Genomic DNA, 19,561 nt, shown 5'->3' with positions numbered 1-19,561 from the left:
TGACCAGCAGTATTGAATAGGAAGAAGTGCAAGTAATAGAAGTTTGGCTTACAATAGTTAGTTTGACATGCACATATTGAACTTCAGGTTTGCTGCCAAAGAAGCTCCACTGATTCTTAGAAATACCATAGTGACTCTCTAGTAAAGGAAGTCAGAGATGTGCTGTATCTGCTACCAGGCTTAAAAGGAAACAACATCAAATACCAACAAGAGTACCCTAATAGTGTGACAGCAGAAGTTTGTATAAAATCAGAACAATTAATAAGAAATATACTTACCCATGTGGTTAGGTGATAGTTTGAAGAAACAGCACGTGAAACATGAGATAAAAAAAATAAAGGATATTTTTTTGGGCTGCATACAACATGATGTTTCTCCCTACTGCTGCTGAGAGGGTAACAATCTACTCTGATGCTAACAGAGGAGAAAATTACTGATTTTTCTTAATTTCTGTTTGAGCAAAAGTTACTTCTTTGATACTTCTGTTTGGCAGTTTAGAATCAGATGTAGAGGAAGTAGCAGGTGGTGTTCCTTGATCCCTGTGTGAGCCAATTTGATAACCAGCAGAACTAGTATTCACAGGCAGTTTTTTCCACCAAAAAAAAAAAAAAAGTTTTTTACAGCATTACATATTCTCAAGGAACATCACAGAGAACAGATCTCATTTGAAGATCCAGCTTGAATTCTGAGGGCTGAGCATTAAGGAGACCTGATCTGTGAACCTCTATTTCAACAGATCTACAGTAAAAACTTTAAACTGCAATACATGTTGAGCTATTTACACAAAAGAGTAGTGAAAATATCTTCTGGAGCAATGTTCACAGGGTATGTCATCACCAGATTAAGTTTCAAGAAAAAAAGAAAGGTAAGTGTATGAGAACAGAGCATCACAGTGTTAGTTTTCTAACAGACAAAATTTTCCTTACAATTCATGCAAAATCAAATGCAGATTCATCACAGAAGGTTGCTTTCATAATACAGTTTTAGGACACAGTACACTTTTTTTGGTATGCTGTTAGATACTTGTTATACTTGAGGAACAATCAGTCACCACCTTTAGAAGCAAAGTGTGCATTTATTTAAGTCCGTATTTACTCCTGTCTATACAAATTTCCATAGAAGCATAATTAATTGGATTATTTAAGTGCTGCTTTTCTTCACAAAGAATAAAACTCTTTCCTTTTTATTAACTGCCTCACAAAATAATAGTTACATAATATCTTGTGAAGAGTATCAGCTTTATATTTAGCTGGTTTTCAGTAATTATTTGCGAATATAGTAATGAAATTAATGTATCAGAGGCCTGGTTTGTTTTAAACAGCTGCTTCAGTGATATCTGAGGTTGGTATCCCAGGGGTGTACTTCAGTTGCCTGCAGGCAGAGCAGGAGTTCAGGTGTGTTGGGGTGTTAGGTACTCTTCACTTGTGATGGGCAGGCTTGGCCCAGGAGCTACAGGAGACCCAGATCCTTCCAGGGGAGCTACAGGGAGAAACCCTCTATATGTCTTGAAGAGGCAAAAGGGGCCTAGGGGGCAAAGTCTGGTCATGGGCAATTACAGGCACCTACAGAATATTTCAGGCACAATTCTCATTGGGAGCCTGGGACCTTGTTGGCAGTGGAGAAAGCCAAGCAGCTGACAGCAAAAATGGTGCTGTTTCCATAAGCTGTCAAAATAGTTTTAAAATTGCTTTGGCTGTTGGTTTGCTTGGAGGTCTGAATAGTTAACAGTGAAGGAAAGAAAGGAAGAGTTGCATTTCAACTAGCTCCAGCATAACTGAGTTTTCAGTGAAGAGTGTTATACAGTTGTTTTGTCTACATGGCTTATTTTTAGTCTGCTACCTTTGAGTTCAGTTTTAAAAATTGCAGGAGTCTTCTTCCTACTGAAGAAAAAGGAGAGTGAATGTTCATCCCTCTCGCCCAAGGAGAGGGCACTGACATTGCAGGTGCAACTGGCTGTTGCCTTGTGGCTCCTTCTTCAGTGTCCCTGTCCTCGTAAGCCCATTTCATTCCAAGGACTTTCCTGTTTTCAAGATGCAGATGGCAAACTGTAGTCTGAGGCAGGGTGCCCTCTTGTGATATAAATGAAACAAATCTGGGAGGACTTGAGGAAATAAGAATGAAGGTCCACAAGAAGAGATGTGTTCAGATTGTGACCATACCCAGCAGCCAGCAACTGCTCTATTTGCATACGCTTCAACTTCTACCAACATGTTTTAACTTAGCCCATATTTATGCAGCTGATTTCACTGAACAGGCAGGGGACTGGCACACCACAGAAGGAGTTTCTGGGTTTCTTCCGTGGGATAGAGAAGTCTCCAGCTGCGTATGGACAGGGTGAGAGCTGGAACAACTTGGCCATCATGTAATGGTTGTCCCAGGGAAAGTCCCCTCAGCACATGACAGATCTTATCTTGCTTAATGCCCCGCTGAAAAGTGTTCAGATATTCTGAGTGGGAGACAAAGTAAAATGCAAAATGAAAGAAACAAAAGCATCAAGACCATGGTCAGAGATTTCTCCCTGTAATTTTACAACTTACTGAGTCAAAATTGAACTCATTGAAATGTCTCTCTTGGGATTGACCGTATGGGGTATATAATTCAACATAAATTTTCTCTTGTAGTTCCTTTATTTCCTCTAACTGCGGAAGGAGAGGTGGAAACCCCAAAAGAACTTTAACTTTGTGTGGAGAAAAAGCAACAAGCCTGCTGTCACACACATATGCTCAAGTACTTGGGGAATTAACCCAATGAGTATACAAAAATATTTTTAGATAAATTTGTTCTCCCTCTCTCCCCTTCCCCCTGCCCCATCAATGGTCAAATGCAAAAATGTTAGTTGTAATTACTGCCTCTCACCATTTGTTTTCAATCACATTCTTGCAGATTTGTCAGTCCATTCATGTATCAGTTTGGTATCACATTGCTTCCACAACCTCCTGTAATCAGACAAGTCATCTAATTTACAATTTTGAATTTACATGGTTGTAGAATAAATTGTATAGTGTAAGTGAGCTAATATCAGCAGGCTGGCTCCGGCTTTTCCAGCTACAAATATCTGAAAACAAAATGGCATTAAAATAATTGTCTGAAGTTGAAGAAATTACTTGTCTTGGAAACACACTAAGTCTCAAAGAAACACTGAACAGAGATAGAGAGAGACCACAGCTAGAGTTTGGGATTATCTGCTTATTCTTGAGATTAGTCTTTTGTATCAAATTACATTTGTATTTGGCTCTTCAGGCAAAAGAGCTTTGTATACTGAGAGTTTCACCTGATGTCACACTTAGAGCCAGGGTGTTGCACATGTAATTTAAGACACTGGAGAGAAACAGGCACCTCCAGGACTTGATTCATCTCATCTAAGGTGAATTGATCTCCTTCTTTGCTGCACTAGCTGGAAAAGTTATAAATAGAGTTGATCCTACCTTTAGCAGATGGAGTATGGAATAGTCCTTCACCCTACATATTTCTATATTTCTACTCTCTATGTGTGTTCTACCTGCATGGTATCTCTGTGGGAGAGCCTGAAGTCCCGTCCAAATATATCATACACTGGAGGATCTGTGTTTCACATAAAGCAGTTCTTCAGCACGTACTAAAACAAAGTGATGTGTAACTCTTTTCCCCCGTTGCACTGCACAGCCAAAGCAGAAGCTGGTGGAGCTGCAAATGCTACAAATTGCTAGTGGATATTGTGAAGATATTATTTCCCCCCATTCTCATTTGTACTATAATCGTTGCATTCACTGAACTAAAACCAGAAAATACCAACAAAAGAGAAATAGCTTTTACTGTTCTTCGGTGGTCATTTTTAGAATATCTCATTTCCTGCCACCTGTCTCAAAGGCCATTCAGAAGGACAAACATGATGAGCAGGCTGACCACCTGGCCTGACCTCAACACATAGATTTGGAATCAGACTATAATGGAGAACCCTTTGCAGCCAGGTGGGGACCCACAAAAACTGCTGGACATGGTGCAAGGGATTGAATTTCTTACACAGGGAAAGAGAACAGAGATCAGGCTTCTCCTGGGAAGCTATAAGATAGGTGGTTAGGCAGTGTGAGATCTGTGGAATGTTTACAACATGCTTGCAAAGTGTGAGTGATGAAACGGCACATGTGAGGGGAGAAACACCTGCTAGATGAAGATTGGCCACCAGGTTAATGTGGCCCCCTTGGTTCCATCAAGACTGGCAGGTGCTGCAGTCTCACAGTGGTACAGCTATCACCATGGGGACTAGAAGCTTTCTGCTGGGAAAGCAAACAGGAGTAGCATCCTAGGAGGAATAAACAAGCCTATACGTCATCACAGAGTGACACTTGAGCTAGAGTCAGATAATGAAAGCTCTTTCAAAAACAAAGCCACCCAGGAATGGGCTGCAGATCATGGAATAAATAGACTGGGTACACCATATTCCCTGTCACCCTCGGCCAGGTGGAGAGATAGAGTTGTACAATGGCTTACTTAAAGCCATGCCTACGTGCCCTGGAGAAAGAGAATCTCCAGGGGTGGGAACCTTCCCTCCAGGAAGTTATGTGACTAATCAGCACAAGGCCAGGAAATTGGCATCCTGAGTGTCCTCGTTTTTTGCCCTACAGAAAACTTTATATTCCCAGGCAAAAAAGTGCTAGTCAGGTGTGTGAATCCTTGGATTGGGAAGTGAGTGTTTCTCACCCTGCATCTGTCGAAATCCCTTAGGAGAAAACGAGATCTTAGCCTCTAATTCCAAAGGGGGAGATTTCCTTAGCACATAAACATGTTCTTGTTTTCAGTAGGAGCACGTACTTGGTATGAGTCGGTCCATTTTTATACTGAGGATGGTGTTGGTGCATGTTCAGTTTATTCAGTATGTATATAATAAATAGCTGAAATATGACCAAATCTTGATAGGGTTATAAAATGTATAACGCTGCTGTTGCCTCAGAAATGGGTTAATTGCTCTCTGCTGAGCAGTTAGAAACTGCATTGTCACGAAGTTCATATTTAAGTTAAAAATATATTTTTCTACTTTGTTCCTATGGGACTCATTATTTTGGGGAGTATTCTATACGTGCTGTACACTCACTTTCGCTACTCCTTGTGTCCTGGCTTGATCAGCCAAGGATTGTTTCTCAGGATTTCTGTTCACCATGGCAGGTAATCTAGGTAACACTGACTGAAATCAGTTTGGGTTTGAAGCTCAGTTTCACAGGATGATAATGTTGTGCTGATGACACAGTAAGTTTAATGAGAAAGAGGAGTTACATCTAGAAAAAGATTGGAGTTGATACATAAAAAAATTATTTTAAAAAATTAGGTGTTAATCCAGAATCCAGTCCCTTCCCACTTCTTTTACATATATATGTATGTGTGTGTCTGTGTGTATATATCTTCATATATTCAGGCATTTTAGTGCTGATGCTATATATAAGGAGAGGGGCAAAAAAAAAAAAGTAGTTTTACAGCCAGTCAGACCCATTTCAGTGCACAGGTCTGCGCCAAGTGCAGAATGTAGAGATATTTGCAAAATGCATCCATGAGACATCTGTGCCACTTTTCAAATAGGGCGAAGCTAAGGGCGCCATTCAATTATTCTGCATTTGCCAAACTGATTGTGGCCATCAAACAAAGCAAAACCAAGAAAAGCAGAAAGTTCATGCGAACTTTGGTAAAAATCTACTTCTGTATTTTTTTCAGACCACAATGTGTTTTCTTATGCTTACATACAAGTGACATACAAGTTTGCTGTCGGTTCTAAACCAGTTCTGCCATTGCCAATTTACTGTTTGCCCATTGCTTGTGGGTTTTACTGCACAGCTGCACTATGAGTGATTGCTTCCACTATGACATGGGGATGGTGGAGCAAGCTGACTAGGAAAGCCAATTTATCATCAGGTGTGGGAAGCATCTCACCTCAGATATATCTGCATTATACTGGCACTGTTGTGCTCTTTCTAAAGAAAAGGAGAGTTCTCCAGGTATCCCCTTCTGTCAATGTTACAAGAAGCAACACCATGAACATGCATTTCAGCTTGCCTCTCTTGAGAATTCCCACAAGAATCCGGTTTGATTACAAAGGTTGGAACTGAAACTAATGATTTCTTTAGCAGGGATGAGGGTGGTTTTGCTAAAATGGTTTTATATACAGTCATGCAGGGCATTTTCTACGGTGCTTTCCATGAGGTCCTCAGACTCCTTTAAGTAAGGTATGGAACAATGATACCACCTTCAGATGTGATTCATCCTCATTTTTTTGCCACAGTGCAAAGGGCAGTTGTCCTCCAATAAAACAGCTCTAAAAATATTTCTTAAGGAGGTTGGTCATGTAAGTGTCACAGAAAAAGCCTGGGAGCAGCCCTCCTGCAGAAGCATTCAGCAATTGGCGTCTTGATTGGTGATTTAATGGGTTTTTCTCAGAGCACTCAAGAACTTCTCTCCGTTGGAGAGTTTTTTTAGGATTAGGCATATTATAATTGTCTCTGGGTTTTCTTATCTGCATTCCCCCTGAGTGCCTCCTTTTTAACAGGCAAAGTGTATGTCCATATTTTGCCTGTAGAGCAGAACCATTCTTCCTCCTCGTTGGGTCATTTGCTGGATGTTCCTCAGTGTGCCTGGAGCCAACAGCCACAGGATGAGATAGACATGGTAACACTGCAGGAAGGGCAAATAACTTGCAGTCTGTTGGTTGCACAGTCTGGCCTTTCTTCTAAACACGCAGGAGCAGCAGGTTTCCGAGACTTGATGGGGGCAGAAAATGAGCAGCAAGGCAGAGAGGGAATAAAAGTGAAAATCAATCCTTGCTGCATAGCAGAATTTGGTTTTTCTACCACTAGGCCACAGTGTAGGAAAAAAAGACTGTGCATCCCTCCCTTGTTCGGCTTCCCTTGTTCAGCTGCCATCCCGAGCTCGACCACCAGATGTCTGCACTGAACAGAAAACTGAAATGTAACCCTGAGAAGAGCAGCTGGGAAAAAAGGAAAGAGGACAAAGGGACAGGGAGGGAAAATACAAAGGGACCTGTAAAGTTTTATTGCCAGGTCTGAACACCTTTGAGTCAGGGATGACCCTTAGGCTTCTACTGTTGAACTTTTGTTTCATAGTCCAGGACTATATTCCCACCATCAGAGATGCTGAACTGAGATGATGTCTTTGGAAAGTGGGTGGGAAATGGGAGGTTCTTCCAGTTTCAGTTGGTGTGGGATATGATGATAGTACTCATTTGGCATGAATGTTAGGGAGCACTGCTATGATTATTTCACCTGTCTTGTCTGATTAGACCGGCAGAACTCAGAGGGAAGAGGTGCCCTGAAGATGCTCAAGTTCTGTGGTGGGACAGGACACTACTTAGGACCTGGACACAGCCTTGCCAGGTTCACACAGCAATTGTGGCCTGTGCAGTTCCAGCAGTGAGGTATCCAGGCTGGGGTGCAGCTGATGCAGGTGCCTTTGCACTGTGCTTCCCCGGTCTTCTAGTTCTGGAGTTAACCTTCACCTTGGAGCTTTCGTGCATGTGTGTAGACACATTCATATGTGTTTAAACAATCTTCTAAATAAACTGCCTGAAGAGAGAAAAAGCAATTTAATTGCAATCTTAAATACTCTTCTGTTTACCATGTTACAAGAAATGCTATCAAATCTGATGAATTAAAGCAGCAGACAATTCCCTCACACTTTTTCACTTAGAAATTTCTGGTTACAATGCAGGTTTTTTTCTGTTTGTGCTGTCTCTGCTTATATGAACTCCTGAAGTACACAGATATCTGGCTGCATATCCTCATGGATCAAACAAGACACTTTTAGCTTATATTTCTCTCATTTTTACCTGGATTTTTCTCTTAGGCTGAAAAGAGCTGTCACCCCACAGAGGGGAAAAAAAGCATGCGTGGTCTTAAGCAAGAGTCAATTTTGCTAAATCAAGGGAAATGAGTTGGGCAGCAGCAAAAGGAAGCTTGCATTGTGAGTACCACAGTCATATGGAGAAGCCATAAGAAGGAACCACACCTGTAATTAAAGACAGGAAAATGTGTACCTGTACGTCACGCTTAGATTTGTGATCTTATAGTCTGAGGAAACTCCCTAAACTCTTTTCTTTAAATTTAGTACAGTATTCCTTATGAGCCAGAGCTTTTGGCTTCTCTATGCCTCTGTCTCATTCACAGACATGTCATGAACTTGCACGTGATTCCCTTGTAATGTGCAAGATCTACCTCCAATTCCCGCTCCCCTGTTTTTTGGTCCCTATAATTAAATTCTATCTTTCTATTCTGTTTTATTAGTCTTGGGACTTTTTCCTTTTCTACAAGGTGCCATTCTGGAGTGCCTTGATCTAATTTTCTTAGACACATTAACACATAACAGTCTGTGAGCCACTCAAGGGAGTGTGGGAAAACTGAATAAAGAATTTGAACAGGAAAGAGTACTGTAAAAGATTTTTGAGATAGAGAAGCAATAGTCATTGTGCACCTACCGGAGAGAAAAAAAACACAATTGTTCCCAAGGTCTTTATATTAACACGACAGTGGTGTGGAGCAAAGAGCTTCTATGGCAATGTGTGATGTGGTTCCTGACTCTGTTTGGAGCCTCAATGAGACAGTTCTTGTGCTTAAAACGTACAGCCTGAAGCATGTCACTGATTCAGACCCCAAGAAACCTTAAAATGATGGTCATGGAATTCAGAAACAGAGTAAGCAGTTATATCTATATCCACCTCAGTGTGACTTTGCTGTATGATGTCAATACGGTTTTGCTTAGAGAGTTCAGTAGAATCAAGATGTTCTCTCTGCCACTGCAAATGGTCATGAGTAGTGATGTCTCGTGTTACAAAACTAAATAGTCACCTTGAAAATTTTCTTGTAGCATTTTAATTATATTGTAGTTGTTAAGATCACACAGTGTATTTAGACACGCTATCAGAATACAGTTGTATTGTTATAAAAGATGTATCTTCCAGGTTGCTACAGGAGAAATGGCACAGGCAGTTGTAACTGGGTTCCTGTTAAAGAACGTAGTAGTTTGTTTACAACTTATAATATGTCTACTCCTGAAAAACATTAGCAAGATACAACCCTCATGGGAAGCTTTGATTTATACTGTAAGTGTTGGGTCAAATCAAGACAAAATTCCTCCCACAATATTAACCTTCTGTTTGAATTACCAATTCGTTTTTACTTCCAGTGTCAAATAAATGTAGTTTTGAAGTATTTTAAAACTCATATTAAAATATTTTCAATATTGGAATTTCAATTTTGAAAGGCTGACCAGGGATAGAAATTAGTAAATTTTATCTCTTGAAGAACATCAAGAACATAGAAAACGCCGTATCTCCATATCACCACAGGAGAAGTTGTAGTTCAGAGTTCCCATTGATTATAGGTGTTATAACAGGAATCTAAAACTTGCCTGGTGAGCTAAACAGTGCAGGACAGTATCACCATAGGCCAGCCCATAGCTACTGTACCTCTTTCCATTTAAAGCCTTTTGAGTTTGCGTGATTCCTGCTGTAATGAGTACACACAACCTGTATTCCTTTTTGCTTCTGAGATGTTCTTCATCTGTGGTGGGAGAGGACAGCAGATGGGAACTGACCTAGACCCAGTATGTAGAAGGCCAGCATAAAGGACTCTGCACATACTATATATTTATACCTAGAAATGGTCCAAATTAATTGCTCAGGACTGTTTCTGACAGGTAATAGCACTATTTTCAGCCAGAATGATTTATATGGCCCAGAAGCTCTTTAACATACCAGCACAGGCCCTTTAGGTGCCCCTTATTTCTCACGTTCACAGTCCATACCTGAGGGGTAGTAGATGACTTTGGGCTGATGCTCAGCATCTTGTGAAGATGGGCAAGAAGTAGCTTACTCTCAATACAGTGAAAAAAAGCAGAAGAGCCAGCAAAGGTGGTAAAATGATCTGTGTCAGGTGAAGTTCTGATGCAGTTCTTTTCTTTCTAGGATTTTGCACTGCTCCTGCTTGCAGTATTCATCCTGCTTTTGTCTAAGTGAGTGAGAGTGGTGGAACTGAGGGGTTGGGGCAAGAATTTTTCTGTGCAGAAGTCCTATTAACCTGGCACAAGATGTGCCCTTGCTGTGCTTTCCTTTCCAGTGGTTAGAGTATTCTTGGCTGGAGGAAGTTATGGCCAAGTAGAAGCTAGCCTGGTGAGTGAACTGGCACTGCCTAAGGCAATGTTCAAAGGCTTGTTTATTATTTGGGGCACAGATGGCAAATAAATATCCATTATTTCATATAATCAAATGACTGGTTTCTGTTTGAGAATTAAGAAACAATGTCATTTCCCTCATACAGTCCCTCTTTTGTATGCCATAATCTTTATTATATCTGTCTAAAGAGACTGCTCAAGACATTCTAGCATCATTCAATCTGTTGATCAGTGATTAAGAGAAGCAGTAAAATGTGGTGAACTCTGCCCAGTGATCATTTTAGCAGGATGAGAATCTGTCTTTCCTACAAGGCTATGGAGGAGAATTTTTCTGGCAACTGGTGACAGAAAGAAAAGCAGGATCTCTTGTTATCTGCTGTCTTCTGAACAACCACTGTCATGATCCCAGCCTCAAGCCAGGACTGCAGCACCACCTCTCGCCAAGGATGTTGTTCCAAAACAGGTTCTCCCACCCAGTGTGCAAGAGAAAAATCCACACACAGAGTCAAGGTATTTGATTTACCTACAGTTTTGTGCAGAAAGGGGTGCTGGCTGGCAAATCCACAAAGCCAGCATGACCACTATCAAAACCTTTCACTATTTATACATTTTAACAAACAAAACACCTTTATTATTCCTTCATGGCATTAGAGCTTAGATGATTTATGTGCTTTAGCTTTCAAGAGCTTAGATGATTTATGTGCTTTAGCTTTCAAACAATGTTTTTCTGATTGTTTGATTTTTAATTATGGTACTGCTCCAAAGATGGTTAGTGTCCAGAGGTGCTAGATGAGCCAAAACCACAGAAATACCCCCATCCCCACAAAAAAAACCACAAAACAAACCAAACCAAACAAACAAACAAAACAACAACAACAACAACAACAAAATCTTTTATATGGGGTGGAGGGGAAGAATGGATAAACCCCAAACAAAACTCTTTTTCTGGAACTTCAGTAGCAAGTGAGACTGTGTTGTGTTTCAGGTTGAAGTCCACCTTCTGGATTACTCAACAGGATAGCCACAAAATGTAGAGCAAAATTCTTAGAATATAGAAATATTTCCCAAAGCATGAAAGAAGCAGAAGCATTGTTACTTTGTAATCCCTACCTGTTTGATTTCTATCTAAAAAAACCCCAAAACCAAAACAATCAAAAAAAACCAAGCACAAAAGAAACCAAACACCAAGAAAGCAACATTTAACACCATCTATTTTATTTTGCTTCAAAGCATGAACTCAGCAGCAGCAAGATACAATCTAAATCCCCATTTTTTCAAGCTCCTGCTCCTCAATCCTTCATGGCAATAAATATCTCATCCATTTCTTGCTAAGACAGCAGTGCAAATGGGAAGGATTAACAACAGGACACTCCTGTTGTGCTTTGTATGTTTATTTCTGCCCCTGCAATTTGCAGACAGGACAGTAAGACTTACAGAATATAGGGCTTGTGTAATGTGACTGTACAGCTTTTTCTTTCACAATTAGACCAAAACAAGTTGCCAGTTTTCCAAGTTTTTAAGCTAACTCATATCAAATGAACTTCCAGTCTAGATTGACCAAAGCATCCCTAACTGTAATCCAAACATATTGCTACCCTGAAACAAGTTCTGAGGGTGGAAAAAGGGGCTCTGTAACATATCAAAGGAATTTTTAGAATAGGTGTGACAGCTATACTTGCCCTAGCAGACATGAAGCCTTCCAGACAGTGACCTGCACCTGATCTCTGTCATGCAGTGGCTGGCTTCAGGTGTGTGATGCTGACCTCTGAAGTCTCCTGGCAGGTGAACTGCAGGGGGTGCCCATTATCTTTTCCACTTCTACCAACAAAGAGCAAGACTCCATGTATCCCTGGTTTACCATAAGTAGGGAGCAGTCTCCAGGTTCCTGACTGCATTTCTTATGAACTTCGCAACAGAAAAAGAGGGTGCTGTCAAACTGCCTTACACTGCAGGGAATCCAAGTCAATTGCTGCTTCCCAGAGCAGCTCATTTCCAGAGTGTAGGCAGATACTGGGACAACTTTTCTCATTACATGCTTCTCTGATTACCATAACATTTCTGTCTTGAGATATTGAGTAGTCAGGGAAATGTATGCGACCAACATTTTTTTATAAGTTTTTCTTTTTGATTGAGAACTCCAATGTAAGTGGAAGAACACAGAGCCCTTCTCAGGCTGTTCCTGTTAAGATTTATGTGAGCTGCTTACTCCCAGATATTGCCAGTGATTGTGGAAGCCATGATGAACACTGAGATCTGTTGAAATCAAAGGAAGATTTAGAGGTAGGCAAACTGACGTTGGTGTATGTGATGGAGTTGCCCGGAGTATTAAATAGATAGATATTTGTAGAGATTTTTTGCTAATGTGACTGCCAGAATTGCACATAAGTGCAATACCGGCACTGGCTGGTATTTTGATAAGCAATTTGAAGTTCATGAATGGTGTTGAGGAATGCACCTGGTGCCAGTAGCCTGGTGTGCAGCTGCAGTGGGAGCCGCAGGTTGTACCCTGGGTGGAGGAATGGCTGGAGCCCCAAGCAAGGGGCCGTGACTCGGAGCCAACCCTTTGCCTGACAAAGGGCATGAGGACCTGTGGGCTCTGGCTGTCATCCAGAGACTCCGTAGAAACCAAATAAACAACAAGACCTCAGATCAAAAGGCACATGCAAGGAGCGTGAAGAGCACGTGAGGAATCGTTGCACTGACTGTAAGGGTATAAAAGCCCTGTGACTCCTTTGTTGAGGGTCCCTTCCCAGAGGCAGCAGCTAGAGGTGTTATGGTGTTGCTGCACCACCATTAAATGATTTAAGACATTTGGGACTCTACTATGGGAAACCTGTCTGAGTGTACGAGTGTGGGGTGTGCAGGGAGTCAAGCAGGGCACCCATTGGGTCACTGGAGCCACCTGCTGTGAAGGGGCCTCAGTCCCAGCAGTGACAGCCTGGGGTGGTGTGAGTGTGACCGCCAGAGTGGCTCCCGGATGGTCAGACAGGAAAGTTTTTTTAACTGTGGGTCAGGAAAGAATTTGGGGTCAATGTAAAGAAAGAGAGCCTCAAATGGAGATGGTAAGTGCAGAGGAGAAAATTGGAGAGTCAGTGTCCTAGAGGCTACAGGTTGGGGTTAGACTAAGTTTGCTTGACAGCATCAGTAGGAGGGATGTGCATGCAGCCTGTTATAAAATCCTTTCACCGTTGTTTTGTCAGGCTGTTTGTGCCTAGCAAGCCTTGATTTGAAGGCAGATGTTTTGAATCAACACAAAGATATGCGCAGCGGAGAACAGCCCTTGTGAAACCTGTACTCTGCCAAGAGTCAGTGTTGAGCACAGAGGCAATCCTCTACTCTGGGGCCAGCCGTGGTGCTCCAGCGTGAGTGAGGACACACCCCCGGACACGAGCAGGTTCCTTGCAGGAGGGCTGCGTACTGGTGCCTAAGGGTCAGCTGCAGATTACAAAGGCTGCAGGATCTCTACAGCTGTGTGCCCGACAGTCACGCCAAGACCTACCCATGCGGCAGCGGAAAGCAAACAGGGCAAACACTTGTCAGCACGGCCCGAGCTGGGCCCTGCATTTATCTCTGTGCCAAGCGGGATGCATTGAGGAGCCCAGCTTGTCTGTCCCTGCCCGCCTGGGACGGGGTGTCCGCCTCCCTGCCGAGCCCGGGCACCGCACCGGTGGCTCCCCACGCCCTGGAAGCCCCTGCCCCTCCCTGGGCGGGGGACAGCGCAGCGCCCCCACAGCCCCCGCACCGCCGGAGGAGGGAGGGAAGGAGAGAAGGAAAGAGGGGAGGGAAGGAGAGACAGAGGGAAGGAGAGGGGGAGAGACGGGCGGGCACCGCCGTCTCCGCCCTTCTCCCCCCGCGCCCGTGACGGGCTGCGAGCAGGCGGGAGCGGCGTTACCGCCCAGCCCGGCTCCAAGGGAGCATCGCTCCGTCCCTGCCGCCGCCCAGCACCGTCCTGGATCGGGGCCCGGGGCCAGCTGAGCACGCAGGTGAGGGACCGGGTAGCAGGCACCGAGAGGCGCCGGCGGGTGCGTGCGGGGAGCGGGGGAGGCCGGAGGAGCTGCGGCCTCCCCGGGGCGACGCCGGGCTCCGGTGGGGCGGGGGCCAGGCGGGGGTCCTGGCCCGGTAGCGCCCGCCCCCCGCGGGCCTGGGGCGGACCTGGTTTCGGCTGGCGCTGGATCCCGTGAGCATCCCTTAAGCATCCCTTAGGCACCCATTGAGCATCCCGTTAGCATCCCGCGGCGGGCACTCTCGGCTCCCCTGCGTGGGTTTTGACTCTGCCCGGTCCCTGGCCGCGTCTGTCCAGTGACCTCGAAAGAGCGTGTGACCTCGAAAGAGCGTTTTACTGTAGTAAAACACAGTGCAATGCTCTGGCTTTGCTTTTTGCCTCATTAACTGTGGGTAGAGGTTGGTCAGACCTCTGAGGCATAAGGTTTTAAGTTGTCTGTTAGAACTGACTACTGTAATGTTGAATTAACAAAATCACCTGTCAGTCTTTTCTTCAATCCTGCCAAGTACTTGGTCGTGACTTTCCTGCACAAGTGGCCAATCCGATGGCTCGTTCCATTCTACGCTGACAATTAATTGTGCATATGCAATGGGCAGACAGAAGTTCCTAACATTTTCTCTCTAGTGGGGTTGATATCTTAGGGACTTTAACCATCACGCAGTAAACCTGTTGTTTCTGGATACAATATAGTTAGCAGGTTTTTCTGTGCCCTGGGTCAGTCACCTTGCCCTATATAATTTTAAAGTGCATGTGATATCCTTTATCTGAAATGCAGCAACTGTCACTGCAGTGACAGCAGTAACAGAGAATGCTACCATGTTGTGTGTGATGGTGTGTTTCCCATAATCTTCATTTCTACTTTCTGAATTGTAACATTTAGTTTAAGTTGGTTTTGTTTTTTTTTTTTTTAATATGGTTGCATGCTGAGCTAAGATCTTTGGTTAAGCCATGTTTAGTGATGCCTAGGTCCCTCTTCAGAGTTATTTGGTTTGGTACCTTGATGTGCAATTTGTTTAAATTCTCCTGTGCGGTACAGATTTGCCTTTATTTCTGACATACTACCCTGTTAAAAAGCTAAGGCACCAGGGAAATGCATCTGGGAAGTTGGGACAAGAGAAAAGTATTATGCAAAGTCACAATAAGCAAGACAGAGTTGAGAAGAAAGACTGTTTTAAGGAAAACTAGATTTGCAATGTAAGTTACCTTGTCAGCTATTTCAATTCTAACTCTTTGAAGGCTGTAAACCAGAACATAATTGTGCATCTGTCAGAAGTATGGCTATGCTAACCAGTAAAGGAATTTTACTGAAGCTTTCAAATGTATTTCTTGTTGTCTGATCAACGTACCTTGTCAGGGACCTGTTTTTATCCAGTTCCAATGGAATGGTAAAAGAGGTTAGCTTAAACCGTATGACTTGGGGTTCATCCTGAAAAAGTTGTAGTGCATTCATGAGGCAGAAAAACAGCTACTTTGGGCCTACTAATGCCTGATCACAATAGCAGCATGGTTAGTGCACCAGTAATTTCATAAAATAGCTTATTGATAGGGCAAAAATCAGAGTACAAGTAAACAATTTGTGCTTCATCTAAGAAAGCAGATATTTTCTGTGCTGTGGTCTTCTGCAAGAAGAATACAATTGGACAGGAACCTGGTCAGGGGTTTTGGGAAAAGCTCTATGTGCAGCTAAGGCCTGAACAATATGGCCCTAAGCTCATTCCTTCTCTCCTGGTGGAATTCTTCTTAGACCTGAGCTGAACCAAACTGTAACCTGCCACTGTTGTGGTGCACAGATGGGATTTATAGGCAGGCTTTGCTCCCCAAGACTGGTTCTGGTGTACAGTGGGCTGGTGATTGTTGAACACTAGAGTCTCAAAAGTAACAGGTTTTTTGCCCCATCAGCTTGTGCATTTAATACAGTCTGACCAAAGCAGCAGGCACTTCTTCCTTGATCCTCTTAAAATGATACAGTAAAATATGCCAAAGATGGTGTCCAAGGAAGAAGATGGGTTTCTGCAAATCTACTGAAGGCTGCTCTTTAGTGAGTGCTTGGAGCATAGCTGTTCTCAGGAGTCCAGGACCTTTTTTTTTTTTTTGCCCGGTCACTCTTCATGAGTAGCCAATGGAAGGGGGTAATTCCCCATAAAAAGATAATTGTTCCTTGACAGCAATAGCAGCTATTACACTAATATATATGAGCCGGTTTTAAATTATTAAGTGAGCTGCAGAAATTGTGCCACCTGCCTGCCTTTGATAGGGGTACATTGGGTCTAACTCTATGCTGTCCTGAATTTGTAATCAGCAAAAGACAGCTGGGTTTGTCAAACTTTTGGAGTGATGTCTGTATGAGGAAGGGCTTGTCATTCTGGGAAAGAATTCAGGCATATGCTCAGGCAGAGAACTAGCCTAGAAATTTACAGAATCATATAGAAGAGATTAATAGAGAGAAGTCTTTCTGAAGCTGGCTTTTCCTGATTTTGGCATCCTTGGTTTTCTGCTGGAAGAAATAAATAAAAGGAGGTGGTAGTTCTTCATGCAAGAAGCAGACCTGTCCAACTCCTTGCTGAGGTCCTGCCATGGTCTGCAGATAAGAAGTTTACAAGAGTTGGAAGGGAACTGAGACAAGTACTAGGATTAGAGGCCCATTGAGAATTAGATAATACATATCAGGCCCAGAAAGTCTGAAATTTCAGAGAATATTTCAGTCAAGCTGTCTATATGCTCATTCCTGTTGATACCCATTCCTGGGCGTCTCCCTACAGTCGTGTTTGGAGAGAGTTACAAGCTAGCCAGACTCCTCTTCTGATCAGTATGGTCATAATCCTTAATTTTTTTCCCCAAAATTATTCTTAACACTTATTCTTAGTAACCACATATCCTTTATGTCAGGCTGATATGCAGCCACTGGTTAAATTAGTCTGTGTACTCAATAATTATTCCTCAATGGAGAAGTGACCCAACTTTTATTTTTTGCCTCCAACAATTTTCTTGCTTCAGCAATCGAGTGCGAGGTTTTCTGCTTCCCGCTGTTTGTCTCGTCTTAGGCTGATAGGAGCTTACACATCCCTTTGACTCACAAAAATGAAGTGATAGCCATCAGATCTTCTGCTTTGTCTTTAGTACCCTACCTACCTCTTTTCTTTGCCCTTTACTACACTGACTTGCAGGACTGGAAAAGATGAAAGCAATCAACTGTGTTTACTATAGTTGTATATGGCAAATTCAGCTGCCAGTTAAATACTAAAGTCATTGTTTGCCATTCCATGGTTTTTATTTTATTTTTTATTTTTCTTGGAGAACAAAATAAAACTGCAAATTTATTTTCTTGCCTAGGTCTCTGGACAAAATGGGGAATAGATTAGTGAAACCCAAGCATCTGAGGCAGACAGACAGACACGTAGCAAACCTTGCTATTGGCTGTGCTGCCAACCATAAGTTTTTGATGGACCCATGCCTAGGCATCAGTGTGATCAATGGGCAAGCTGATGTTCTTTGCAGCAAGATACTTGAACTGGAAAAGGAGCTGAAGAGAAAAGACCAAGAGTTGCAAGACAGTCAAAGTCATGTTGCTGAGCTTCAGGAACAGTTGGCTATGCAGACTAAGGTCATAGCAGAACTCACCAAGGAACTTCAGAGCAAGTGTACACAGCTGAACAAGCTCCAGGATGTTGTTAGCACTCAAGGAGAGCACTCTCTTCAGCCTTCTCCATTGAAAGTTTCTGCCAGTAGGAGGAGAGGAGCCAAGGAAGGTGTGTCTGCAGAGCCGACAACGCGGCTGTATGATTTGAGCAGGAAAGCCATGTTTTCCCTTGAAAAAGCAACGGTCCGAAAGGATTCCAGGTGAGCTCATTTCAGAGGGCTTATATGATTGTGTTACAAGGATAATACTTTTGTCACACTGATATATTGTTCTCATGATAAATCAAGATTAAAATAACCATCTTTTTCATATAGGCTTTGTCGCTGTGGTAGTGAAATTCAGGTTGAGTTTGTGTGATTCTTTAACCAAGAATCATCTGTGTCCCACAGACTTCAGATGAAGAGTGGTGTGGGTAGGCTCTGTGTTTTAGATGAGACTCTTATAGTCTCTTTGAGATTTATCTTTACAGCCAGCTAAGCAGAACCTAAGCATCTTCTAGGCTAGACCTAAGCCTCTTAGCTCTGGGTTTGCCTAGTGCTCACAGCTTAAGCTATCCTCTAGAACACTGATGAGGAGGTGCCTGGATGCTTTCACCTGGTTTCATTCTTATCTCTACAGCATAGATGGCTTGGGAAGGAGCAGGTGACTCCAGCTCAGCTCTCCCAAATGCAATATGGACACTGTTCCTGAGCTGTGCACAGAGTTTGTCAGCCCAGTTTCAACTCAGTCTGGTGCAGAATGCAATGAAATATTTTGTATGGTGTGATTGTCCTCTTAGCTTCCTCCTGCCCTCCAGCTTCTGGTAGTCATGGTGTAGGAACTGAATTTTACTTGTTCCTCTTTGAATCTAGTTATGCTTTCTAGACTCTGAAAGACCCAGAAATATCTGTGGTCCCAGCTGACCTTGTGGACAGATGTGTTGGACTGGTATCCTTAAACATAGGGACCTTGCAGTGTAGACAAAACCTGAGTATCTGTTTTAAAATGGTGGTAGCCAGAATCTATCAGGACTTCAGCTAGTGGCTTAAGTGCCTCAGATTTGCGGGGAGCTTTATTATTCTGTTAAAAAAATCATGACATACATAAGTGTACCTTAGTAGACCTGAGAGTTATAAGACTTGATTTCTCATCCATCATGTCCAGCATTACACATTAGAGGGTGTCTTGTGAATCAGAAAGGCTGCCTGAGTCACCATAAAGCACTGAGAACTTCAGCTAGCAGTGTTTTTCCACAAAGTAAGAGGACTGCATTAATATTTTATCACAAGTACCTGGGCAGTTTAAATCACTGTTTGTTTTAGGAGTGTTCTACTTGTAATCACCTACCTGACTTCTCCTTGGCACGATCCTTGTACTGTTGCCAACCAGATGGTTTTCTAGGGTGCTTTCAGAGACAGAATTGTAACAGCAGTGAGGAGTAAAGGCAAGAAAAGAGCTGCTTGATTAGCTAAGTGCAGCAGTCAGAACAAAACCAAGTATTGCAGTTTAAGCAATCTAAATGTAATGCACATCATCTTTTGATGTGATAGTGGCCACAGTATCATTTGATCTTCCAAATACTGTGGAAGCAAACATAGCCAAAAAACCCCATCACAAAACTACTATGCATTACTCTGCTTCTCAGTTAGATAAGCTTGTGATACACACTTGTTTGACACTATCAACTTCCTACTGAGACAATCAAATGCTGAAAGGTACAAACATTTGGTTTCCTTACCTGGGCAGCAAATACTGTAGTAGGTTAAGTTCAGACAGTTGGCATACATGTAAGAACAAAG

The 19,561-nt window shown here is 42.8% G+C and overlaps 1 protein-coding gene across 3 annotated transcripts in view; it reads left to right on the top strand.

Moving 5' to 3' along the window:
• The first annotated feature begins 14,031 nt into the window (after positions 1-14,031).
• The window catches only part of PRKG2 (protein kinase, cGMP-dependent, type II), a 29,006-nt gene continuing 23,476 nt past the window's right edge, over positions 14,032-19,561 (top strand). For all 3 annotated transcript variants that reach the window (XM_017837610.1, XM_017837609.1, XM_017837611.1), the window contains exons 1-2: positions 14,032-14,126; positions 17,477-17,983. In XM_017837610.1, coding sequence (XP_017693099.1) covers positions 17,490-17,983 — 494 coding nt within the window. In that variant the 5' untranslated portion in view covers positions 14,032-14,126; positions 17,477-17,489. The remainder of the gene's footprint in view (positions 14,127-17,476; positions 17,984-19,561) is intronic.

The sequence above is a fragment of the Lepidothrix coronata genome, unplaced genomic scaffold (assembly GCF_001604755.1).
Source record: "Lepidothrix coronata isolate B3197 unplaced genomic scaffold, Lepidothrix_coronata-1.0 Scaffold307, whole genome shotgun sequence".
In the NCBI taxonomy this organism is placed as follows: domain Eukaryota; kingdom Metazoa; phylum Chordata; class Aves; order Passeriformes; family Pipridae; genus Lepidothrix; species Lepidothrix coronata.
The sequence above is the reverse complement of the archived record's forward strand: the minus strand, read 5'-3'. Positions and strand labels throughout refer to the sequence as shown.